Genomic DNA, 23,718 nt, shown 5'->3' with positions numbered 1-23,718 from the left:
GAGGAGGCGTATTTGCCAGAGAGGTCATCCTCGCCAGAGGAGTCATATTTGCCAGAGAGGTCATCCTCGCCAGAGGAGTCGTATTTGCCAGAGGGGTTATCCTCGCCAGAGGAGTCATATTTGCCAGAGAGGTCATCCTCGCCAGAGGAGTCGTATTTGCCAGAGGGGTTATCCTCGCCAGAGGAGTCGTATTTGCCAGAGAGATCATCCTCGCCAGAGGAGTCGTGCTTACCAGAGGAGTCACCTCCGCCAGAGACATCAACATCGCCAGAGAAGATGTCCTCGCCAGAAAAGACATTTTTACCAGAGGAGTCACCAAAGGCGCGGGGAGGTCCCCCGCGTAAAACCGAAATTACTATCTTACCCTTCAATGTATTAAAAGGGCTTAAGCCCAATTATCTTAGTAAATGGGCTTGAGGCCCTAGGGCTTATTTACATGCTTATAAATAGAGACTTAGTAGTAGGTTAAGGGGATCATCTCATTTTTACTCTTTCATCTCTTGTAAAATGTAACTCTCTCGATCATAGTGAAAAAACCTCCAACACCCCGTGGACGTAGGTCTTCTCGACCGAACCACGTAAAATCCGTGTCGTTTACTGCTTTCTAGATTAGGTGTTGGTCCTTGATTTACCAGTGTCGTTCTCAATTGGATACCAAAAGCCGGGACGGAGGGAGTAATAGAGAACGCTAGTCGGAAATATTTTCAAAAAGATGTTGAAAATTAAAGACACAAGAGGCGCAGTGCAGATAAGATTTGGCTACTGCGGCGGTGTTGTATATATAATATAATAATATTATATATATGCATGCAAACTGTTGCGCCAACGCGTGTCACCGCTCTCATGAATTGAGTGCATCAATATACATGATGAAATCAGTAGTTTTTTGGTTAGGTGTGAGAATCGATTTTGAATGCGTGGGAGGAGGATGGAGAAGCAGGAGATTAGCGATGATGATGATTGGCGTATTGAAGAATATGAAGGGGAGAAGCAAGAGGATTGGAATTGGATGATGGATGCAGCGAAGAAAGTGGTAATGGCGGGTATTGTGATCTCATCGGCTCCGCTGCTGCTTCCTCCCTTCCTCGTTGTCTCCGCCCTCGGTTTCGCTCTCTCGCTGCCCTCCGGCGTCGTTTTGGCCTCCTACGCCTGCACTCGCAAGCTCATGACCAAATTGCTGCCGCCGCCGCAGCCGCTGTTGCTTCCTTACCACGACGAAGAAGAAGAAGAAGAAGAAGAAGAAGAGATTTGTTATCCACCTAATTACAATGGCGATGATGTAGAAGTTGGTAGAGAGAGAGAATTAGAAGAGGAGAGAGAGATGAGCAGCAGCTCCTCTTCCTCTGAGGATGAAAATGTGATTGATGTGAAAGAGATCCAGATCTCATCAGACCTAGTATTGAAGAATGATGATGATGACGGCAAAAATGCTGCAGGAGGAGGTAATAACTAATCATTTTATCAATTAAGTGCTTTGTTTATGGATTAAACCATATATGCATACAACAAATTGTCTGTTTCTCTAGTTGCAGAAGATGAGCCCAAGGAGGGTGATCAGTTGAAGGAGGAGAAAGTTGTATTGTCTGTTTCTCTAGTTGCAGAAGATGAGCCCAAGGAGGGTGATCAGTTGAAGGAGGAGTTGAAAGAGGAGAAAGAAGGCAGCCATGGAGTGAATGGAGGCTTGCATTCTCATGAGGTGATTAGTGATGAACTAATTAACTTCCTTTGCTAGGATTAGCATGAATGATTCTGATTTTGTTGCAGGAATTGATCAGTGAAGAGAAGATTTGGGAGAAGATAGATGCAATAAGAGTGATAGTAGGGTTCAAGGCTCCAAGGCGGTCCACCTACTTGGAAGAGCTCAAGGCTTTATATTTATTCACAGGCATAGATCCACCAACATCCCAAGATCAATCCCATCTTACCTTCCTCATGTCTGTAATTGGATTGAAATGAAATGAAATTACTTCTGTTTTGTGTCTAATCTTGTTTAGTCACACCAACTAAATGAAAAACAGATTTACTATTATCCAACATACACCAACAAAATACATAGATAATATGATTCAATTCTTCATCAGAAAGCAAAAAAACTCCCTCACAACAAAATCAGACTAAGTCTCTTCCAAATGAAATCATGGTTCAAAAATGAGCATTCAACGCCTTCTTTCCTGCTCCCTAGAGGATTGCCAAGTAGTCCTGGCGGCGGCGGCAGGGGCCGCAGGCCTCCGATCATCCCGCCATCTGTCGCCAGTTCGATCCTCCGTCCTGGTCCATTTGTCAGCGGCTGCGGCCGGAGGTGGGGCTGCAGGCTGCCCACCACCCTCAGCAGCCGCTCTCCTGAACCTCGGAACGAACTTCCCGGGTGCAGGAGTAGTCGCAGCAGCAGCTGCTGCTGCTGCTGGTGCATCCGCGGCGGTGGCAGCTCTTGGTGGTGCAACTGGTGCAGCGGCGGCGGCTGATCTACCCAGGATCTCTTCCCTCCGCTGCCTTTCTTTTTCTTCCAGCTCTCTCTCTCTTTGCCTCTGCTTTTCAGCAATTTCGTCCAGCTTCGCCTTTCGCTCGGCTTCCTCCTTCTTTCGCCTCTCCATCTCTGCAAAATCGACAACGCCGTTGAGAAAAATAATCATACACTCCAAAAAGAAATAAGATGCTTGAATTTGAATAGGAAAGAACTACCTTCAAGCTTCCGAGCCTCCTCCTCTTCATGCAACCTCCTCTGCCTCTCCTCTTCAGTTCTCAGGAAAAAGATGAGTTTCCTCTTGGCTTCCCTTTCCTCTTTTCGTGACTGGATAATGTTGCTGATCGTCTCTTCTCTTTCCTGCCTAAGTCTGTCGTGTTCAGCTTTCCTGCAATTCATCACTCGTTCTTGGAAAATGTTCTGCACAACACCAAAAAGATATGCCAATTAGTTACACCATAGTGAGAGCAAACAAATAGAACGAAAAGCTTCATTCTGCAGCTCGTTTCATATTCAACTCTCTCCGACATTGAAGTTAAAAAAAAAAAAAAAAAAAAAAAACCTTGTTCTGCAACATCCTGCCAAGCCTTCTTTTCTCCTCTAGGTCTCCAGCGTGGCGTTGCCTACTTAAATCAACCTCTCGCTGTATCAAGATGGAAAAGAAAAAAAGAAAAGGAATAACCCAAGTTAATTTTGATGTAAAGCACGAGTTGTAAACGAAGTTTCCAGTCAAGAGGATGATGGATTCGGACCTGCTGCTCAAGCTCGTGACGATCTTTCTCATCTTCTAGGCGTTTCTGGAATGTAGCTTCAATAAGCGGCGCAGCCTCTTCCCTTTTAGCTCTCTCCAAATAATCCATTGTTTTTCCAAGCTTCTGTAGCCTCTTCTCCATTTCGTGCTTCTCCCTGAGCTGCTCATTAACAGCTAGCTCCATCAAACCCTGCTTGGTTAATTTTTCCTGAATCCATATAACAATTGTTAATTTGAGAAACAGGTTTAGCAAAACAACAAAGAAATCTATCTGGAGGAATCAGTTCGCTCACCCCCTCTAAGACTGGCTTCTTTCCTTTCTTCTTACTCCTCTTTTCAGCTTCCTGCAGCAATGCTTGGGCTTCCTCAAGTTCACGTTCCTCTATTTCCCGGCGAATTCTTAGATCCTTCATTTGCTTAAATTCTGAGGCAAGCCGTTTCTGCTCTGCCTCTTCAGTTATTTTCTGTAATTTCAGCCTCTTAGCTTCCTCCTCTCGTTCCTAAGAATGTAAAAGCCAGTGATACTGAATTAGAAATTAGACACCTAACAAAACTCAGAAGAGGCCATCAAATGATCAAAGCAAAATGAGACATACCATCTCTAGCAGCTGGCGCTCTTGCTCTTCTTTGCGCTTTTCGATTATTGATTTGCGTGCAAGCAGACGCTTGTGCTCTTTTTCCACCACTTCTACTAAATCTGAAAGTGTTTCACCCAATTTTGGGGTTCCTTTCGCAGGAGGGTATATCATGACCCTTGACTTACCAAGGGATTCAGCTAGAGTGGAGAGGTGATCTTGTAAGCCTTCTGATTCAAGACTCTGAAGAGAAAACAGTCATATGTAACTTATTGGAATTTAAGATACAGCATGCCATAGAATCTATAAAGGAAAACACAAGGAATAGAAACATGCAGGAAGAAATTCAAAACAGAAGATCAAGTTAATAATCATACACCTGATCAGAGGCCAAGCTTAGTTGGCAAATTCAAAAATTAGATGGTTACCTTATTTCCAAAGAAAATCGCGCCCTTCCTGTAATTGACTTTCATTGCTAAGAAATTATTCTTGACTGCATCAACAGAGATCTTCTCGACCATTTGAAAATCAAAAAATGGAATTATTTTTGATATGTTATCAATCGTCATAGTCTGATACACCTGTGACACCTGGATATAGAACATGTGAAAAGAATAAGCATGATGCAAGATGCTAAAAGTGTTTCACAAGAAGAAGCGTGAGAGATGGTGGTAAATTATACCCGCTGAAGTAACCTAAGAGCAGCAAGCTTCTCCAGAGAAGGAACATACTGAGACAGATGTACTTCTGGAACAGACGATGCAGAGGCAAGTTTACCTCCAAGCTTTGAAATTTTTGTTAGCAAGGGCTGAACTTGCAGTGCGAGGTGTAAAGGGAGAAATTCATGTTCCAAAATATGGTAAAGATCCTTCACTTCCTGAGTTACACAGTTCATAACACCTTTGGCCACCTAAACAAAATTCCCAGTAAAGTTAAGATTGACTTATATACAAATAAATTACAAGGTGCAAAAAACTAAATCCAGTAACTAAATTTTTTAACATTGGCAAACAGCTCATGAAGTCCAATGATTTGACATAATCTAAGATTGTAGCTTACCAAATCCAAGAGCAGCGAGGACCTGGATAGCTGAAAAAGAATCAAACAGAATAGTTACATGATCAGCAAATAAAAATAATAACATGACACAAAAGATCCAGCCATGACATATATTACCACTTCTCTGTTCTCTGGTTTGGACTCAACATCAAATGCAATAAGGTTTGCCACTCTGTAATTTCGTTCTTTCTCGTTTCCGATCTCCAAATGAGACGCTCCGTATGAGCGATCATAAGGGGGAACCGAGAGTGCAGCAAGGATAGCAGATGAGGCTATCATCTGCAGGTCCTTGTGATTAAGGTTCTTGTTAAAGCTTTTTTGAAGTGAGAAAAGCTTAAGCCATGCATAAGCATGATAAAGATGATTGGATGACGTCCAGAAAATTTCTGAAAGCTTAGAATAGTAAACAACCATCAATGAAGGTTTAGGTGTCTTTTTAACCATACACATCAATCCATATATATCCTCAATAGAACGAAAGGCCTCCTGCAAAACAAAAGTGAAGACAGAACTTAGAAATAAATAGAAGGATTGCCCAAGTTATCAACAATACCAAAATGCAACTATGGGCATAGAAATAGATAACTCAACAAACCTGCCAAAGCTCAAGCTCAGTAGCAACTTTTAGTTGCTCGAATCTGGTGTCCAGATACAACTGCAAACTCTCAGGAATAGTAAGATCAGGCCTATCTCTCTGGTCCCTGTACTTGTTCAGGTTTGCAAGATGATTCCTAATTATTTCACACAATCTCCGAAACTCAGTAGTCCGCTTGTATTGCTTGCAAAATTGGAAGGCACGGTGGGCGGTCATCTGAATATTCAAAATGAGAAGCTCAATGAATCCATGCTAACACAAATTGCTAAAAGAAAATGTTGCCAAAACTTAAGACACTGTGATTCATCAAATAAGAGCTTGAAGTTTTTAATCCATGCCAGAAGAACAACATGAACAAAAAAACAAACATATAAATAACATACTTTAGAATAAATCCAGTGCCCTCTATAAAATGTAAGAAAAGGCAGCATCACAGAATAGGTGAGAACAGTTTAAAGACAAAAACCCCATAGAGCAGATGTGTTGATCCCACATACTAAGGGAGCTAATCCTCCATAAATTCATAACATCAGCAGGCCCATGTTATATTCAAATATATAGATATGTGATTAATCCTGCCTTGAGCAATACAATATGAGTTTGAAGCATGAGAACATGCCCATATGGCCATACAGTATACCCAACAAGAACATCATGAACCAAACCGAAATAAATATAAGAAATAAACTTACAGCATACAGGGCTTCCAATCTTGAGTTGTTGCGCAGAATTTCAAGAACACTTCTGTAGGTCTCCCACAAGAACTTAAACCAGGGAGTGACAAGCTCCCTATCTGATCTGTCCTTTCCTTTTTCTCCACTAACATAACTCAGAAGCAGATCTTCAGGCCTTTTATCTGCTTCTAAGTCATCTACATCCAGAGCCTCTTCCAAAACCTGGGCCTGATTACGTGCAAGCTCAGCTTTCTCGGTGGCCAACTGCATGAAATGCTTTATCACCTCCTCCAATGAACTAATGTTGACCTGTTGGCAGATACCACGGTATTGGATAAGGCCATCCTTGGCATGTCTTCCCCTCCTCATGTCTACACATAGCTCCACATACTTGAACATTATTTTTTCATGTGTTCTTGTCCAGGCTCTATACCTCCTTGAGGTAATAAAACTATGAAGAGCCTCAAGTGCTTCTTGCTTTTGATCAACATTGATCAACTCTGCATCAATATATTCACATGTAAATGACAGCCAAAAAAAAGTATAATACCATCCACAGCACAATAGAAAAGGACAATACGTAATGTTTAGCTCTTTAACTTCTTCTCTGATTGTTGGGCATGTTAGATAAGTTTTAAAAAATCAAATTCTATAAGTTTTTGGGGCTAGAATACAGCATATATGCCCGTGTAGCACAAGCACCCAGAAAGTTATTCTCTCCAATCCTGCACACCTCGCATACAATAAGACAGACAGGTGCTTCCATAACATATGTGAAATGATTAAGTTACAACCAGCAATACTCAATGTCATGGGATTGTGAATAATGAATTAATATTGCAATAATTGGAATTTGGTAAGATATACAATGACTTATATATGCAACAGCTTAATTGCAACTTACCTTCGGCTCGCTTTAAAGCATTCTCAGGTCTGGCAAAAGTAGCCATATCGGAAGGCAATTAAACTGTTGTTACACTGCAAAAAATTGAAATTCAATCAACAATATGTTAGCCACATACGGCAATCCCAAAAGAACAAAAATAGCAAGGTTGATTGCTGCAGATAATTGCTTTAATTAGAAAAGCAAATGTGAAAAAGTAAGCCACTTGATTAACAGAGGCTTGTGACAAGGCTGTTATCAATAAAATTAGTTTTGACAAAGATGACACAGAATGCACAAATGCAGTTTAAATGACGAAGTAGAAGGGGGAAAAAAGGGCATATCAATTCTCACACTCAAAATTTGATATTTCTCTCCCCAACCTTATCGATACCCGAAAACCTAACCAACTGCAATCTAGCCTAGCTAAAAAAAATTCATATCACGTCTCGAAGTTTGATATTTCAGCCAGAACCAACACTCATAGAATGAAAAAAGAAGAAAAAGAATAAGAAAAAAAGCCACCAACTTATCGATTGTATTGATAGATGTTTCAGATCGGGTTTTGCTCATTAAAGCTAGCATCAAAACGACAGCAACTTACGTGATGAGTCACTACGGCGGTGTCGATGGCGGTGCGACGGCGGAGCACTGAGATACAGTTAGAGACGCCTACAATCGCACAGCACAGTCTTATATCAGAATCCCTAACCAAATTTTGTAAATTATAGTTTGACCCCTATACTATCAAGTATTCTGTTTTTTACTCTCTCTAGGTTTTATTTGTTTTTATAAAATTCTCCCCCAATTTTATTATATCTCTAATTTGGCCTCCCCTTATTTTATCACTAGTCTATGAAAATACAACTTAGTTAATAGTTATACTGATTAAATAGTCTCCAAAAAGTACAATTGGTTATTTTTGTTTTACAAATTTTTAGCTTTTAGAAAATAAATCATCAACATCCAATTTAAAACAAATAGCCTACGTAATCTATGTAATTATAGATTATAGATGTATAAACAGTATGATCATATAATAATACTGAAAATGTGTATATTGTTTATAATGTTTTTGTTTTTATTATTAATTCATTCACAATTCATTAATAGTTAGAATTCACGTTCGCACGCAATGTACGAGAAATATTTTTATATTCTCTTTTCTATATATTATATATAAGATTAATATTGACTCAATTATCATATGAAAAATTATAAATATAATAAAAAATATATTTTTAACTAAATATAGAAAAGAAAATTCACAGTAATAAAAATTGATGGTATTATAAAAAAGTAAAGAATAATAATAAAGAAATAATTAAGCCGAGAAAACCATGATTAAGAGAGGGAGACTAAAAGCGGGGATGGAAAATAAGGAATGATCGTACTTAATCGCAGTGTCCATACATATTTGTTATCTTAACTTATCGATCTTACCAAACGCGGCTTTAATTTATGGATTATAAAAAGGGGACTCCAATCTAATTTTTACTTTTTCTAGAAGCTTTTAAAAATTATTTATATTTTTAGCTCGGCTTTTTCCAAACTCATGAGAATTTATTATACAAGAAACTATATTTTCTTTATAATATCTAGAATGAAAAAGCGTAGATTATTGGGGTAAAAAAGTAAAAAACTAGACATATCTTGAATCGCAATACCTTCGGTTTTACTTCTATCCTTTCTCACTTGATAACTACAGTAAATTTTACTATCCAAAAACACCAAAACCCTATTTCCGAACCCCGCGACTACCCTCGTTTCTCGCTCTCGCTCTCGCAATCAATCGGTGCAAAGCTTTTTTCTTTGTCTTTTTACCCCCTTTTTGATTAGAAATTTGGTATATTTTCTTGCGTAATTTTGACGCGTTGTGATGTAGGGATTTTTGTGAACGAAAATTTCGCGGAGATGGCAGACAAGGAGCAAGACTACCGGATATTTGTTGGAGGTTTATCGTGGGATGTCACCGAACGGCAGCTTACAAATGAGTTTGGCCGTTTCGGCAAAGTTGTCGAATGCCAGGTTTCAATTTCGCTTTACATTCGTGTAATTCGAATATTTCTTATCGCGCGTGTGTGATTTTATATGCACATGCATTTATCGGTTGAAGGTTTTGTTGTGCATCAGTATGTGCCTCATTTTCGGGGCTGGGAGGGGGGGGGGGGGGGGGTTGAGGCATGCTTATTGGACTTTGGGGTTCACACGATTTTATGAAGGACTTTAATTTTAGTGTTAAGTTTAATGTATGATGCATATGCTCATTCAATTTTATGAAGGATGCAGCATTTTTTGTCTGGACTTCATATGCTTTTTATTATTTTTTTCGTTATTCATTATATTTTGTGTCTTACTATTCTTTTTTGCCTTGTATGTGGCTTAAGATTGTTGAAATGCGTTGGTATGCGATTTGGAGGAACTTTGGGTCCGTTGACATATCCAGGACTACTGAAGCACAAGTTCAGTGTGTTTTGGCGCTGTCCTCTGTTAGTAATCTTTGAGAATCAGTTATGCATGACAGCTTTAGCAGTTCTACGCAAGGACTTCTGAGAATTTTGGCCTGTTGATCTTGCCGCTACTTTGCTCATGGTGCCTGCTTTTGAATTCTCTCAACAACAATGATAGGCTAGAACCACAAAGTCTAAAATGTTGTCCTCAAGTCCAATAGTTTGTGATGTAGTTGATCAGGATGCTATTAGCACTTGGGCATGCATGGTTGATGGTTCAGTGGTGACCTCCATGACGTAGTACCTTTTGTGAAGCATTGAGTGGATTTTGCCTCATCAATATCCTTTCAAGATTTTGTGAATGAGAAGTAGGGCTCCCTGTCTGATATTAGCTTATTCAGTCACCTGCCAAAAGAATCTGAAAGTGAACTCAACTACATTTACTTGTTCTTCATAATTCTCGTGGTTTCTGCATACTTAAGTTGACTCTTCTTTTTTGTTAGGCAGTCCACCTAAAGCTTTTTAGGCTTACACATCCTACATTTGTTGAATTAAGCTGTGAGAATCATGGACGCTGATATATTCTGTAAAAGCCTCTAGAAGAAAATCTGAAACTGCTGCTCCTTTTCTTTTCTTTTCTTTTCTTTTCTTTTCTTTTCTTTTCTTTTTCTTTTTCTATCTAGTTAGAAATTGGTCTGATCCTTGTTGCTAGCATTCAGAAGGTTCGGGTGCTAGATTTTCCGGCCTTGTTTGGGATACTCCTCTTTCCAGATCTTGACACAGTTTTGTTTCTGATCTTTTTTCTAACGTCGTCTATCATTGCCCTTATCTGATTAAGTTGGAGTGTGATAATTTGATCTCATATATGCATCAAAAGTAGATCATCAAGGAATTACCGTTTGGTTCAGACAAAATTGGCAGAGGGATGCTTATGACAGTTAAGTTGGCAGAGGCAGAACACCTCAGATTGGTTTACACATGATGTCTTATTGTAATTGGGTCTAAGTAGCCTCTTAACTGGTGAAGCATGCAAAGCTTCCGGAAGTTTCCCTACTTCATGCTGCAGACAGCTTTCAAAGTTATGTTAGTTGAGGTAGTATTTTCCAGAGTTGCCATATGAAGCAAAAGAAGTTATATTTGAGAACATGTGTTTATCCTTTTTGGCTAAACCAGTTTGTTGCTGATTAGAAACTTTGTGTGACGTGTGTCCATGTTTCACCAAATAACTGGAGGAAATTCAGAGGTAATGGTCTCTTTTTGGTTGCAAACATAGCTAATGTCTTTCAATTCGTATAAAATACTCGAGTTGGTAACTGATCCGAGCTCTACCTTTTGGAAATAACATCATGTTATTGGGACTATGAGCCAGAGTCATGACACTTTTTGGGAATGTTGCAAGATCTTTGAAGGTGAAGTTTTTTATGAAGGTTTCTTTCAACATCGAGCACTTTCTCTTGATGCAAGCTGAAACTTAAGTGGATGGCGAATTCTTTGTCTGTTACACGATTTCTGAAAAATGCAAGAGTTTGCCGCAATAAGCTGAAGTTCACTGAGTGTAGTCAATACAAGTGAGATCACGGGCCATCTGCTAGATTGAATTAGGATTAAGATCTCCTCCTTGTTTGATTGCTCAAATTTTCTTTACTGGTCTTTGTTTTGCGGAATTCAGGCCTCAGAGAAACTAATGTCTGTCTTCTGATCATGTAAGAGTTCCTTAAACTCTGTGCATGATATCTATGTAGATTCTGTGTGAGCTCTTCTGAACTTATTTATGTAAATCTTTCATCTGTTTCTGAAGTTATTGTTTTCTTGTAAATTATAACCTTTTTTTGGCTGTCAGTTTTTGCTTAGTTACTCTGTATTGTAATCTTCTGCAGATTATGTTGGAAAGAGATACAGGTCGTCCTCGTGGATTTGGCTTCCTGACTTTTGCTGACAGAAGGGCGATGGATGATGCAATCAGGGATATGCATGGTAGAGAATTTGGAGAGCGGGTCATCTCAGTTAACAAGGCCCAACCTAAGGGAGCTGAAGACTCTGGAAATGGCCATGGAAGTCGCACAGCAGGGGGGCGGGGGAGTTATGGTGGAAGAGATAGGCCAGCAGCAGGACCAGATGATTGCTTCAAATGCGGCCGGCCAGGACATTGGGCACGAGATTGTCCATCAGCTGGTGGTGGTCGAGGTGCTCGTCCACTGTCACCACCACCACCACCACCACGTTCTAAGTATGGTGGCCCCCCTAGCCGTGGGGATCGTTTTGCAGATGATCGCGATAGATTCGTGGATGATAGATATGACAGAGGTCGTTATGGTGATAAAGATCGTTATGACAGCAGAGATGATCGATATGGGGGTGGTCGTGATCGATATGCTAATGACAGGTAATCTTCTGTAAATATTATACTTCTATGACTAGTGTGTATTTTGGTCAAAACCGTTCTGAAATATACAGAGACATGTTGCTAAACTTTGCTACTGAAACCCATCTAAAATAGGTATGCCCCACCCGGAGACCGGTTCGCTGCTGATAGGTACGTCCCCCCTGCTGCTGACCGTTACCCTCATAACGGATATGGCAGAGACAGAGCTTACGATAGAGATGTAGGACCCAGAGGTGCTGGTGATAGATATGGAGGTGGTGGTGGTGGTCCTGCACGATATGATGGGAGAAGCTATAGGGAGAGGCCAGCTCCGTACGACCGTCCTAGAAAGGGAGGGAGACCACCGTCCTTGGACCGCTACTGAACAGCCTCGTGCATATTCGACTGTCGTAACATTTCGTGTAAGGGCGTACTTTTTGCGACTGTCCTAACATTTCATGTTAGGCGTACTTTTTGTGAATTTTAGCCTTCTTACCTTGCCAATTGCCATAGCACCATAGGTGTAGAATGAGATATCTTGCTTGATGCATCATTATAACCATTTCTCGTAGTTGTTTTCTTGATGGTATGTTGGTTTATGATCTATCATCCGCATGTTGTTTATTTGTCGAGCTTCACTAAACGATCTTGTCATGTAGCCTTAGAAGTGACTTGATTTGTTTACGGTCCTAATATCTCGTCGTAATTGCCTAGAAAGTTGGCTAAGGTAGCATTTTTCTATGTTCATGTTGTGGCATAGAGACAAATATATGCAGTGGAAACATTTCATGGAAAAATGAGAATGTTGTAATTAGCCAAAATTAAAATTCTAAAAGTCGATATGAAAATTACATTTGAATGAATGTTATGTAATTCACGGCAATTACTCAAAAATAACATTTTTACCAATTTTGTGTAATCCATTTTTTGCTCTTAAAAATTTTAAATATAATAAAAATAATAATTTTAGCTTAATATAGAAAAAAAATCACAATAATAAAAATTGATATTATGAAAAAAGTAAGAAAAAAGAAATAAAATAAAAATTGAAAATTGGTCTTATTAAAAAAAAGATAGAGGTTGCCTAAAAAAAATAGATTAATCTTTAACATTTTAAATTTAATATTTACATAAAATATATTAAATTGAAATTCTTGTCATGATCTTTAATTTGATATACATATTCAATATTTAATAATTAGTTGAATTTAACAATTTTAGAAGAAGAAGAAAACGTAAAAATAAGGAGATAAAGAAAAAGTAAATATAAAAATATATATATAAATAAACTTTTAATTTTGTTATAATGATAAAATTACCACTTAATTTTAGATTAATTTCAATCTGAAAATACCTTTTAATATATTATACTAGATTATAGATAAATTGTACAGGAAAAGCTCAAATTTACATCTACTAAGAAGTGGTCGTCAGGTTTATAAATTACATTTTCATTAGATTTGATTACAGAGGAAAGTGACATAAATGGATACTATATACTTCACACACAATGCAGAAACAATATTATATTGAGATAGGTTTTTTACTATCTACAGTTTATACAAACTACCTCCAAAACTAACTCCCAAAATCAAGCCGATGAATGCTGAATCTTCTTATACCTCAACAAATGAACTGTCACGAACCAACAACCTCTTCATCCACTCGCAGCAGCAGCTCCAAAACGCTCCCGGCCTTCCGTTTCGCCCGGTCGGTGCCGTTCTCCGACAGCTCCTTCAGCGCCTCCTCCGCCCCGAGCTCCCTCGCAGCTCTCAGATATTCTGCATTACCTGTGCACAGACACCACAGTATCGCGGCTGCATTCTCCCGGTTGCGTGGTGACCCGGTCCGGATCAAGTCGACCAGTACCGGGACGGGGTCGGCCAGTCCGATGGCGGCTTTCCCTTCTTGATGGCTCGCGAGGATTGCCAGGATCGCGAGCGCTTCGTCCACCATCCCGCACCCAGGATCCTTGAGCAGCGCCACAAGTGGGGGTACGATTCCGGCTCTCACCGCTCTCACCTTGTTCCCCTGGTAGATCGAGAGGTTGAATATGGCCGTGGCTGCATCTTTCTTCCCTCGAGGCGTCCCGCTGCAGAGCAGCTCGATCAGAGGGGGGATTGCCCCAGCAGCGCCTATCGCGACCTTGTTCTCATCCACGACCGAGAGGCTGAAAAGGGTTGCGGCTGCATTTTCCCTAGCCTCCGTGCTTCCGTTCTTCAGCACGTCTACAATGTCGGGTATGGCGCCTGCGTTTACAATGGTGCCCTTGTTGGCCTCGTTTATGGAGAGATTGAGAAGCGCTGTAACGGCGTGTTCTTGAGTCCTCAAATCGGGGGAGGACAGCAGCTCGACTAACAGCGGAATGGCTCCGGCTTCGGCAATGCATACTCTGTTATCAGCGTTTCTTTTAGCTAGCAGACGAAGCTCCCCAGCAGCTGCCCTTTGTTGATCAGAGTTGCCGTTTGCTAGTTTTTGCAGCAACGTGTTAATAGCAGCCCGATCACAGTCCGAACCACTAGCTCCTGGTCGTCTGTTCCGACAGTTCCCCTGCTTCTTGGGCAGCTCCACGCCGTTACTCTCACACCACAGAGCAATAAGACTTTTCAGCACATAATTGGGAGTTAACGCGGTGTGCAGTAGCGTCTGCTGAGTTTTAGGGCACGTCTTGTGGCCTGCATCGAGCCATTTCTGAATGCACAATCGTTCGTAGGTCTGCATTTACATACTGTCAATCTAATCTATCACACAACGTAAAACATAATAGAAACATCGAAGAAGCTTGAGGGTTCGAACATCAGACCTGCCCGGTGGACACAATTACGGGATCTTGCATCAACTCTAATGATATTGGACAACGGAAGTCATCCGGGATGATCGGAGATCTGTGCTTCATTGAACTCTTGTCAATATCAGCAGCATCAAGATCCGGATTATCCGTTGAAATACACTCCTTTATCTTCTTCAGAAGGAACGACATAGTTTCAATATACTCCTCCGAAACTCCTTCCGGAACCCCACCACACGAGATGACCATCTCATGGATGGCAAGTAACTCCCGCTTCAGATCAGCCGTAGTCCTCAAATGCAGCTTTTCCGAAAGTCTTTTAAAAACTGCGGGATCAGGGTCGTCTTCCATTTGTGCTGCAGCCAAGTCCTTCACCAGCTGCAGATCAGGCGACTCCATCCGACCTATTGCTCGTTTGAATTGTGCATGTAGGAGTTCGATCTAAAGGCATGGAACAGCAAAGCATTATGAATAAAGGGATGCCAGCAGCAGTAGACATAACTAGTGTCAGGCGTAAAAGATGTGAAAGCTTCACCTGTTCTCGAACCTCCTCGGATATATCAAGTTCATTATAGGGAACCTGACTCAATGCTGCTTCAATCTGTTTGGTGACATCTTCAAACTTTCCAGCAATTTTGTCTATCTGCAGAGCCTGTAACGAACAAGAATTTTGCACAACATTTAAGCACAATTTGTACATGATAAACGCTAGTTTCACCTATCACAATTATAGTTAAATTGGCAAAACAAATAGGCATCTAACTCGTTAAAACAAAAAATTCAAAAATCTACCTTTTTTTTTTTTTGAGGGAAAATTCAAAAATCTAGCTGCTCAAACACTATTAAACCTTTTTATCCAAGAAGACATAATCAAGGACACATAACTTAACAAATTCTGCTATATGTAGACAGCTTACAACTAAAACGTTATTGGAAGGCAATGCAGGTGACAAAAGAGATAAAAACATCGTTTCTACGAGCATGGCAGACAACTTCAACAGAAAGTGATACGATAATATTAATCTAGTCCAGTTTATGTGTTCACTATCCCAATAAGCCATCACCTATCAGCACGTTGACGCTTCATCCATCCTTATTCTAGAAGTAAAACTACGACAAATTCATGGAGTAGGATAACTCGTGATTCATAATATTTCTCGACTCACTATCCCAATATGTCATCAAAATCTTAACTTGCTGCAAGGATATAATGCTTTATCCCCCATTGTTAAGTTGAACTTAAAACTACATCATATTCATGAAGTAGACTAACTCTTTAATTTTCTTAGGACCAATCACACATATTACAATTTTCTTATATAAATATAAATTATACTATAAATCAATACAAACAATACAAATCATTCTATCTGGTCAATGATCTGCAAAAAGTTTTTTTTTTCAATTATTACTAATCACATCTTCATGTTTGCTTCCACAAAAATGTAAACAACAAAATCTCAAGCTAACAGCAATAACTTCAGAAGTTAATAATTAAAACAGAAAAACTTCATAATACCTGAAAAATCTTGCTACCCTCGTGCACCGATCTCAGCAGCTCAAGAGCCGAGTCAAGAGCGATTCTGAGCGAGTCAATCCCCTTAACGATGTCGTTTCCGAGCTCACCCCCGCCCGCAGCGTCCTGCAGCTCTTCAAACAGAGGGCTCATGAGCTTCACCCTCCTCACCAGATTGCCGTACATCCTCTTCGCAACCGTTCTGCACTCGGGCAACGCGCAGACAGCCTTGGCCGATTCACTGAGTTGACTCAGCAACCCTTCCAACTCGGGATTTTCCGCCATCATCGACGAAAAATTCCCAAATTGGAAACGCGTCGACTGAAATTCCTCCAGAGGTTTAACAAATTCCAGGGTTACAAGAAGGAAAGATCAAAATATGGTTGCAGATTGAAATTTTATGGGGGCGTGGAGTAAAAATGTATCCCAAAATTTGCTGAGCAGAAAACGGCCGAATTTGAGGGTTTTTGAGGGAAAACGACGAGATAATAGAGAGAAGAGAATTGAATAATGTGAGGAAGGAATGTAATAATGGAAGGTTGCAGTCGTCGTTTTATCTCTGAAATTTTTGGAAGAGGTCAAGTCTGCACAAGAGCTCCAGTTTTTAGAGAGAGAGAGAGAGGAATCTGTAATGATTTTTGTGATTCTAAATTTCTAATTAAGGCGATCATTTTAATCAAGATGATTATGAATATGATGACTAATTAAGTGCGTTGTTAGAACTACGATTTCTTAATAGTATCTATTTAAAATTTTATTTTAGTTTTAACATTTTATAAAAAAAATTAGCAAATAAGAATCTTTAAGAGTTTTATTCAGACAAGAAAAAGTCAAACGCAGACTTAGAGTGTTCATATTAAATAGGAGTATAGTTTTACTCGTTTTTAGACTAATTAGTCATAAGATTACTGATTGTGAATTAAGTGTCTATATTTTTTATAAAAAAATAATATTTTAGTGTTTTATGGTTAAAATTTTGTTTGATTCTAGAGAAAACTAGATCATTCTAAAGTTAGCTAATATTAGAATATACTGTATGTTATAAAAGAAAAGTAAATCTATACATATGTCCTATGATTACATAAAGTTTGATCGATTAAAAGAATAGTAGTATGTCTTTTAAAGGCAAAAATATGTTTTTTTTTCTCCCAAAATATGGTTTATATACCCATCACGATCTAAATTATGAATAAACATTTTTTTAAATACGTATATTAATGATGCCCGATTAAGATAAAATATGTATATATTTGAAGAGCTGAAGTTGTCACTCAGGCCCCACCAATCCTTGTCGATTTCGTGCTTAAAATTGATTTCTTGACGCGTTTATCGACATTAAATAATCTTCTGATTTCTCCATTTCAATTATAAAGTGGATCAAAAAATTACGACACGAGAAATAAAGATAAAGTATAAACATATATTAAGAGCGATAGAATTTATACTTTTTTAATGGTTAAAATTTTAATTTATAAAAATATGTCACTTACAGTGAAACAGTCAAAATAAAATATAGTCCACTTTTAACTTTTAATAGGATGGAGGAAGTAGATTCTATAGAAATGAAGCAGTATTAATATGTTTGGATAATTGTAATAATTTAGTTGTAAACAAAGCATGTGATGTGACCCATCTGTAATTTAATTCGAGATTTATTTTTTATTCATGAATTGTGTAGTTTTGTAAAATAAGTGACGTTTTCATTCATGAGATGTGTATTTTTTTTCGTGGCTGATTTTCTTTTTTTTTTTTTTTTTTGGAATAGCGTGAAAAAATAAAAGTTTTATAAAATAGCGTGAAAAAATACAGTATTGTGCACAAAATATATATTAATCCAAATAAGAAATCATTTTGTGTGTCTACATAGAGAGAGAATGTCGAGAAGCTTATCATCAGATTATGGGGCGTTCATGGAGAAATTCACTCTGCTTCCTCACTCTTCTTCTCATGAGCTTCCCCTAACTTCCCTTACATTTGCTGTCAAAGACATGTTAGTCTTCTCTCTCTCTCTCTGTCTCTCCTTTTATATGAATGATTATATATATGCCTTTTACGAGCTGGGTAGCAAGCAATAATATTTTATCACTCTTTGTGTGTCTCGATGAAGATTGCTTCTTTGGGTTGAATAAAGATTTTTTCTTGACAGCATTAATGTGAAATGAAGTGGGGATTGGTTTTATCATTGGAGAGAATGAACCTTTCTAGCAATTAAATTAATTTATTTGTATAGATTAATCTAATTTCTCTTCAAACACTAATTCATAGTAGGGTTTCACCAAATATTTTTTGATTTATTGTACTGACCTAATTATTTTTCTACTGAGTTTAAGGTTGCAGATTATGTGTGGTGTTTTGTTTGTTAAATATTCAACATTGATTAGATAAGAAATTGAAATTGACAAAAAAGTAAGAATTAGTGTCAAATAGATGCAATTATGCTAGCAAGATAGTGTAATTGATTATTTTCCCAATCTTGTAATTATGTTTAGGAAAGGGAAAAGAGTTAAAAAGGTTTATAGATTGAATTTGATGGACTATCCGATATGCTAAAGCTAACCATTTTGATAAAGTGAGGAATAGTAGCTAATTTTCTCCATCTTCGTTACCAGATTCGACGTGGAGGGTTATGTCACGGGTTTTGGGAACCCGGACTGGGCGAGGACACACTCGGCTGCCACGACGACTGCCCCGGCCGTGCTGTCGATGCTCAAGGCAGGTGCAACATGTGTTGGCAAAACCGTGATGGATGAAATGGCTTACAGGTTTGTTTCATAAAACAGAGAAACTGCATTATGTTTTTAAGTATGTAACTTCTATTTTCTTGAAATTATTCATAGTCAACTCAAAGAAAAGGACCTCAAATCTTTATTCTAACTGAATTTATTACCAACTAGTTTGACTACATTTGTGTAGTCATGAATTACTTTTTTCTTGTAGAAATGTTTGTTAGTTATCATGACATAATGAGCTACTTTTGAAAAACTCTATGTTTTGACCTAAGAGGGTTGATTTCTTTGAAAAAACTAATCATCTGACTTTTTGAAGTTACTGTCATAGAAAATTTACTGCCTAAGTTTGCTTGTGTGAATTAAGGTTGTTGGAGAAAATGTGTGTTTAGCTTCTGTTTCTTTCACATAGTGTACACACCTTCCTTAGTTTGTGGTAAACTGAATGAAATTTGTGATTCCAAACAGCAGAGATAAATCATAAGTGATTCTTTGAAAACATTTAGTGTTGAAACATAAGTGATTTCTTTGAAAAAATTATTCATCTGACCTTTTGAAGTTACTGTCATAGAAAATCACTGCTTAAGTTTACTTGTGTAAATTAAGGTTGTTGGAGAATTGTTTTTGTTTATTTTATTATCTGTTCACATAGTGCAGCACATGTTCCTTAGTTTCTGCTAATATTCAACTTCATCAATGATGCAATCAATTGAAATTCATGATCACAAACAACATAGACAAATCATTAGTGATTCTTCAAGAACTTATGATCTGACATTTTTGAAGCTTCTGACCTAGAAAATCACAGGTTTCTGTTATCATCTTCCACACAGTGCACAAACCTTAATTTCTGTCGATATTCAAATTTATCAAGAATGGAAAACGACATAGACGAATCATAGTGATTCTTTGGAAACCGTCTTTTTGAAGTTTGTGGCCTGAAGATCACTGCCCTCAGTTTGCTAGTCTGAATCAAGAGAAAAGAATGAGTTTAGATTCTGCTGTCTTTCACACACCTTCTTAGTTTCTGATAATATTCTACTGTATCAAAACTGCACCATATGGTAAAAGACTAAAAACAAAACAGATAAAGGTAATTAATAACTTTGATATATATGAACTAAATAAAAATGTGTTTTATGGCACAGCATAAATGGAGAAAATGTGCATTACGGGACACCAAGAAATCCATGTGCAGCAGATAGAGTGCCCGGAGGCTCCTCAAGTGGATCTGCTGTCGCAGTTGGAGCATCGCTTGCAGATTTCTCCTTAGGCGAATTTCTCTGATCCCCTTTTCCGGATTAGTACTCTCATTTGAGATCAACATCGCCATATTATCATATTTGAATGGTCATAGATTTGTTCAGGTACTGATACTGGAGGAAGTGTGAGAGTTCCAGCATCATACTGTGGAATCTACGGCTTCCGCCCCTCTCATGACCTCGTCTCAACGTCTGGAGTCACGCCCATGGCTCAGAGTTTCGACACAGTCGGTAAGTATTCAAATCCCACAACCTTTGTTGCAGTAGAAAAATAAATTCTATGTGATATTCAGGGTGGTTTGCTAGAGATCCGGTTATCTTGAAGAAAGTCGGGAAGGTTCTGCTGCAGCTGCGAGATGATAATCCTGCTACGCTTGGTCAGCTTATTGTTGCACAAGATTGTTTTGATCTCGTAAACATCCCTCCTCGCCAGCTCAAAGATGTTCTCACCACCTCTGTGGAGAAACTATATGGAAGTAAGCATGCTACCATTATTTCAATACTTAAAATGGAAACATAAATCTAGTGCTTCCTCATAGTATTGCTTCAAGAACTTGAAAATATATGGGGTTATTATCGATTTATGGTCTTATTGTCTGAATTTTGGCGCGTTATGCGAAATTGTCATGACCTTCGGAAAAAAAAAGATCATGACTTTTCGATATTATATTCAAGAATGTCACAGGATAATTGTGTACAAAATTTTTGGTACTTGAAAGCTGAGTAGATAGTTGGGATTTAACCTGGCTCGACGTGGAAAACTAATCCCCGACGATCCCACTCAACTTTAAGGTGCAGAAAAATTTGTTTGAGAATAGATTTGCTCACTATTTTGTAGTTTAGGTATTAATTGGTCAAAGTCGACAGTTCATGATAGAATTGGACAAAAGGTGATAGTTTGAGAAACATTTAACCATCTATCTAGCCTTTTATAAAAAATGCTAAAAGGTTGTGACTTTTTTTTTTTGCATATTCGTGCAGGTAAGATAATACAATACACGAATCTAGGGGAATTCGTCGAATCCAAACTTCCAAATCTGAAGGTTTTCATGAACAACAATGTTAAAGCAGATAAGGATAATATTCCATCATTAGCAGCTCTCTCAACTGCCATGAGATTGCTTCAAAGGTGCAGATATTGTTAATATTTTCCAAGTATATATGCTAATGTAACTCAATGTATTCCTATTTTGATTGCTAATGAAGATCAGGCATGAGTTCAAGAAGAATCATGGCGAATGGGTTGAGTCAGTCAAACCTAGTTTAGGCCCCGGAATATCGGAACGAGTCTGGGAAGCTGTCAGATCGACGGATGACAATGTGGACGTGTGTCGCTTGCTGCGTGGCGAGCTACGGGCAGCTCTCGCCGATCTATTGGGGGTAAGGCTTGCTCGTTTCCATCGAGCCGGATCTTCTATTTTATCATTGTGCAACATTTCCTATTATTGTATTAGTCCTGATAATCAATTTTTAACCAGAAAATTGAAAATTAAATACTGAAAATAATTGTAGATCCTAATAGATTGTAATCAATCCTTATTAATAATATTGAAACTAAACTAAAACACAAGAAACCAAAATTGAAGGAAAGAAATTGAATCACCATGTTTTATATAGGATTTCGGCATCCTAGCAATGCCTACGGTTCCGGGGCCTCCACCAGAGCTACAAACGGATCCAACGAAGCTGGAGAGTTTTCGTGCCAAGGCCTTCAGCTTGCTATCAGTATCCGGCGTGTCCGGTTTGTGCCAGGTTCTTCTCTCTCTCTCTCTCTCTAAGCCTCATTTAACGCAAAAATTATAAACTGCTTGCGCTTAACATATAATGTAATTGTAATTTTCGTGGTTCTGTGTTCAAATCCTATAGAGGGTGTTATTACATGATAATTACATTGTTCAATTACTTTATACATTAAATGCAATTACTTTATAGTTTTTTTTTTTTTGTTAAATACGTTAAGTGCAGTTACTCTATATTTTTGGTTGCAGGCGAGCATACCGTTAGGGACGTACGAAGGTCTCCCCGTTGCTGTTTCGTTGGTGGCGAAGCATGGCTCGGATGGATTCTTGCTTAGTTTTGTTGAGACTCTTCACAAAGCTCTCATCCTTTCTTGAAGCTCTTGTTCCATACCGCATCACTTGTGATGGTTGATTCTAGTTGTCTTGTGTTTGCTTATTTTCGAGCTAAATATGGAACTTCGAGTTCTATTTGTTAATTGTGTTTATGTGTTGTTTTATTTTATGTGAATAATAATTGACGTTGTTTCTGTCAACAAATTATCATGCGAAAATAATTATGCCACGTTAGTTATTTTTACCGATCACGTTAACAGTAAATTTGGTTGAAATTCTGATTAATAGCAAAATCAGATTAAAATTAATAGTTCATTAATTATCACATTAAAATATTAAAGTTTGTATGTAAAACTAAAATTTAACAATCGAGTTGACATGAATCGTGTTTAAGCAACTTCATCTTTTATTGAATTGTTATTCGTTTATTAGTAATTGTTATTCGTTTATTGAATTGTCAAAACATCAAATGTTAGCAAATTTTAATATTTGATTATGAGAGTTATTAATTAATTTAAAATAAGATTATAATTTTTTAAACTTTAACTTTTGTACTATATATTGACTAGAATTGATTATATAATGATACTTTTTAACAATAAATTTGTATAAAATAGTAAAATTTATGGTAGAATACGGTGAGTCACCGTAAATTGTGAGGTAGATGTATAATTTATTATTATTATTATTATTATTTTTGAGAGGGATAATTTATTAATTTGTTTTTTTTTACATAATAATTTATTAATTTGTTGATAAGTCTTTTTCCACAATGAAGTGTAATTTAGGGGAAAGCGCAAATTGACCATTTGCATGCCGCAACGTAAACGGCAGACTTATGTGGGTCCGCTTCTTAATTTCTTCTTGAAAAAAAAATATTTTCTTTCAAAATTAATAAATGCAGAATTTATTCCTCGGTCATTCATTACTCACGCTTATCTACGAATGGAATTTATTTTATTTATTCTAGTTAGTCATAAATAAAAAATAAAAAAAATGATTTTATGTTGATGGGTTATGTGAATCTTATTTTTAATAGAAATACAATAATAGCTCATTTTCCCTCTTAAACTTCAACTTGTATAGATCTTCTTCGACTAGTTACATAGATGTGTAGTATTAAATATTGTGAAAATTATCTTTTTATATCCTAATTAATGCTTGAATTTGTCCACAATTTTATCTCAACGTATCTAAAATTATAAATTGATACTTTTTTTTTTGAAGTCCTAAATTGATACTTATATTGTCAGTATTATTACACTTTTGTTTTATCATTCAATTTTTGAGGATGAAGGTTCCAATAAATACTCTCAAAATTACGACGTGCATGATAACTCTCAAAATAATAAGGTAAAATTAACAATAATGATACTACAGATATTATTTTATAATTTCACATACATTAAGATATAATTCTGAAAATTCCTCAAAAAAAGATATAATTATGAAAAACTTAAAACGTTAGGATATAGTAAGGAGTAATATTTTTCCAAAATATTTTTCTCTTTAGGCGTAACATTTTTCAATCGTATATCATTTTG

General features: G+C 37.7%; 5 protein-coding genes across 10 annotated transcripts; 3 read left to right on the top strand and 2 right to left on the bottom strand.

The window, feature by feature from the left end:
• The first annotated feature begins 736 nt into the window (after window positions 1–736).
• LOC131005763 (uncharacterized) lies at window positions 737–1,984 on the top strand. Of its 4 annotated transcripts, none has more exons than XM_057932831.1 (3): window positions 737–1,442; window positions 1,602–1,696; window positions 1,765–1,984. In XM_057932831.1, exons 1-3 carry the CDS (start codon window positions 914–916, stop codon window positions 1,954–1,956), a joined length of 816 nt encoding a protein of 271 aa, XP_057788814.1. In that variant the 5' UTR covers window positions 737–913; the 3' UTR covers window positions 1,957–1,984. The 4 variants fall into 4 exon arrangements, with proteins under 4 accessions (XP_057788814.1, XP_057788813.1, XP_057788812.1 ...); XM_057932830.1 differs by having other exon boundaries at window positions 1,596–1,696; XM_057932829.1 differs by having other exon boundaries at window positions 1,533–1,696.
• A 20-nt stretch (window positions 1,985–2,004) lies between these two features.
• Window positions 2,005–7,716, bottom strand: LOC131005762 (eukaryotic translation initiation factor 3 subunit A-like). The gene is made up of 14 exons (XM_057932826.1): window positions 7,603–7,716; window positions 7,020–7,093; window positions 6,134–6,615; window positions 5,442–5,657; window positions 4,964–5,332; window positions 4,847–4,876; window positions 4,470–4,697; window positions 4,216–4,377; window positions 3,809–4,030; window positions 3,506–3,712; window positions 3,214–3,420; window positions 3,024–3,104; window positions 2,680–2,881; window positions 2,005–2,593 (listed from the first exon to the last, which is right to left on the bottom strand). The coding sequence occupies exons 2-14, from the start codon at window positions 7,063–7,065 to the stop codon at window positions 2,157–2,159; spliced, it is 2,889 nt and encodes a 962-aa protein (XP_057788809.1). The 5' UTR covers window positions 7,066–7,093; window positions 7,603–7,716; the 3' UTR covers window positions 2,005–2,156.
• A 924-nt stretch (window positions 7,717–8,640) lies between these two features.
• Window positions 8,641–12,434, top strand: LOC131005761 (glycine-rich RNA-binding protein RZ1C). Of its 3 annotated transcripts, none has more exons than XM_057932823.1 (4): window positions 8,641–8,793; window positions 8,884–9,026; window positions 11,326–11,831; window positions 11,946–12,434. In XM_057932823.1, exons 2-4 carry the CDS (start codon window positions 8,913–8,915, stop codon window positions 12,193–12,195), a joined length of 870 nt encoding a protein of 289 aa, XP_057788806.1. In that variant the 5' UTR covers window positions 8,641–8,793; window positions 8,884–8,912; the 3' UTR covers window positions 12,196–12,434. The 3 variants fall into 3 exon arrangements, with proteins under 3 accessions (XP_057788806.1, XP_057788808.1, XP_057788807.1); XM_057932825.1 differs by lacking the exons at window positions 8,641–8,793; window positions 8,884–9,026 and adding exons at window positions 9,386–10,541; window positions 10,622–11,151; XM_057932824.1 differs by lacking the exons at window positions 8,641–8,793; window positions 8,884–9,026 and adding an exon at window positions 9,386–11,151.
• Window positions 12,435–13,245: 811 nt separating this feature from the next.
• On the bottom strand, window positions 13,246–16,806 carry LOC131005759 (U-box domain-containing protein 14). The gene is made up of 4 exons (XM_057932822.1): window positions 16,118–16,806; window positions 15,134–15,250; window positions 14,614–15,039; window positions 13,246–14,525 (listed from the first exon to the last, which is right to left on the bottom strand). The coding sequence occupies exons 1-4, from the start codon at window positions 16,400–16,402 to the stop codon at window positions 13,449–13,451; spliced, it is 1,905 nt and encodes a 634-aa protein (XP_057788805.1). The 5' UTR covers window positions 16,403–16,806; the 3' UTR covers window positions 13,246–13,448.
• A 950-nt stretch (window positions 16,807–17,756) lies between these two features.
• On the top strand, window positions 17,757–22,418 carry LOC131005758 (amidase 1). Its single transcript, XM_057932821.1, has 9 exons — window positions 17,757–18,104; window positions 18,724–18,876; window positions 19,989–20,113; window positions 20,208–20,333; window positions 20,396–20,578; window positions 21,084–21,231; window positions 21,314–21,482; window positions 21,720–21,854; window positions 22,091–22,418. The coding sequence occupies exons 1-9, from the start codon at window positions 17,989–17,991 to the stop codon at window positions 22,214–22,216; spliced, it is 1,281 nt and encodes a 426-aa protein (XP_057788804.1). The 5' UTR covers window positions 17,757–17,988; the 3' UTR covers window positions 22,217–22,418.
• Window positions 22,419–23,718: the final 1,300 nt, after the last annotated feature.

This window comes from Salvia miltiorrhiza, chromosome 1, assembly GCF_028751815.1.
Source record: "Salvia miltiorrhiza cultivar Shanhuang (shh) chromosome 1, IMPLAD_Smil_shh, whole genome shotgun sequence".
Lineage (NCBI taxonomy): Eukaryota > Viridiplantae > Streptophyta > Magnoliopsida > Lamiales > Lamiaceae > Salvia > Salvia miltiorrhiza.
This window is presented reverse-complemented; position numbering and strand designations above follow the sequence as displayed.

Excerpts from the sequence above, each read along its gene's own strand:
- LOC131005763 (XM_057932828.1), top strand. The coding sequence starts at position 914 with ATGCGTGGGAGGAGGATGGAGAAGCAGGAGATTAGCGATGATGATGAT. Across the intron at positions 1,443-1,526 it reads CAAAAATGCTGCAGGAGGAG|TTGCAGAAGATGAGCCCAAG; the intron begins GTAATAACTAAT and ends CTGTTTCTCTAG. Across the intron at positions 1,697-1,764 it reads GAGGCTTGCATTCTCATGAG|GAATTGATCAGTGAAGAGAA; the intron begins GTGATTAGTGAT and ends ATTTTGTTGCAG.
- LOC131005762 (XM_057932826.1), bottom strand. The coding sequence starts at position 7,065 with ATGGCTACTTTTGCCAGACCTGAGAATGCTTTAAAGCGAGCCGAAG. Across the intron at positions 5,333-5,441 it reads CTGAGCTTGAGCTTTGGCAG|GAGGCCTTTCGTTCTATTGA; the intron begins GTTTGTTGAGTT and ends TTTGTTTTGCAG. Across the intron at positions 2,594-2,679 it reads GGAGGCTCGGAAGCTTGAAG|AGATGGAGAGGCGAAAGAAG; the intron begins GTAGTTCTTTCC and ends TCGATTTTGCAG.
- LOC131005761 (XM_057932823.1), top strand. The coding sequence starts at position 8,913 with ATGGCAGACAAGGAGCAAGACTACCGGATATTTGTTGGAGGTTTATCG. Across the intron at positions 9,027-11,325 it reads GCAAAGTTGTCGAATGCCAG|ATTATGTTGGAAAGAGATAC; the intron begins GTTTCAATTTCG and ends AATCTTCTGCAG. Across the intron at positions 11,832-11,945 it reads GATCGATATGCTAATGACAG|GTATGCCCCACCCGGAGACC; the intron begins GTAATCTTCTGT and ends CATCTAAAATAG.
- LOC131005759 (XM_057932822.1), bottom strand. The coding sequence starts at position 16,402 with ATGATGGCGGAAAATCCCGAGTTGGAAGGGTTGCTGAGTCAACTCAGT. Across the intron at positions 15,251-16,117 it reads AGGGTAGCAAGATTTTTCAG|GCTCTGCAGATAGACAAAAT; the intron begins GTATTATGAAGT and ends TGTTCGTTACAG. Across the intron at positions 14,526-14,613 it reads TAATTGTGTCCACCGGGCAG|ACCTACGAACGATTGTGCAT; the intron begins GTCTGATGTTCG and ends ATGTAAATGCAG.
- LOC131005758 (XM_057932821.1), top strand. The coding sequence starts at position 17,989 with ATGTCGAGAAGCTTATCATCAGATTATGGGGCGTTCATGGAGAAATTC. Across the intron at positions 18,105-18,723 it reads ACATTTGCTGTCAAAGACAT|ATTCGACGTGGAGGGTTATG; the intron begins GTTAGTCTTCTC and ends CTTCGTTACCAG. Across the intron at positions 20,579-21,083 it reads TGTGGAGAAACTATATGGAA|GTAAGATAATACAATACACG; the intron begins GTAAGCATGCTA and ends ATATTCGTGCAG.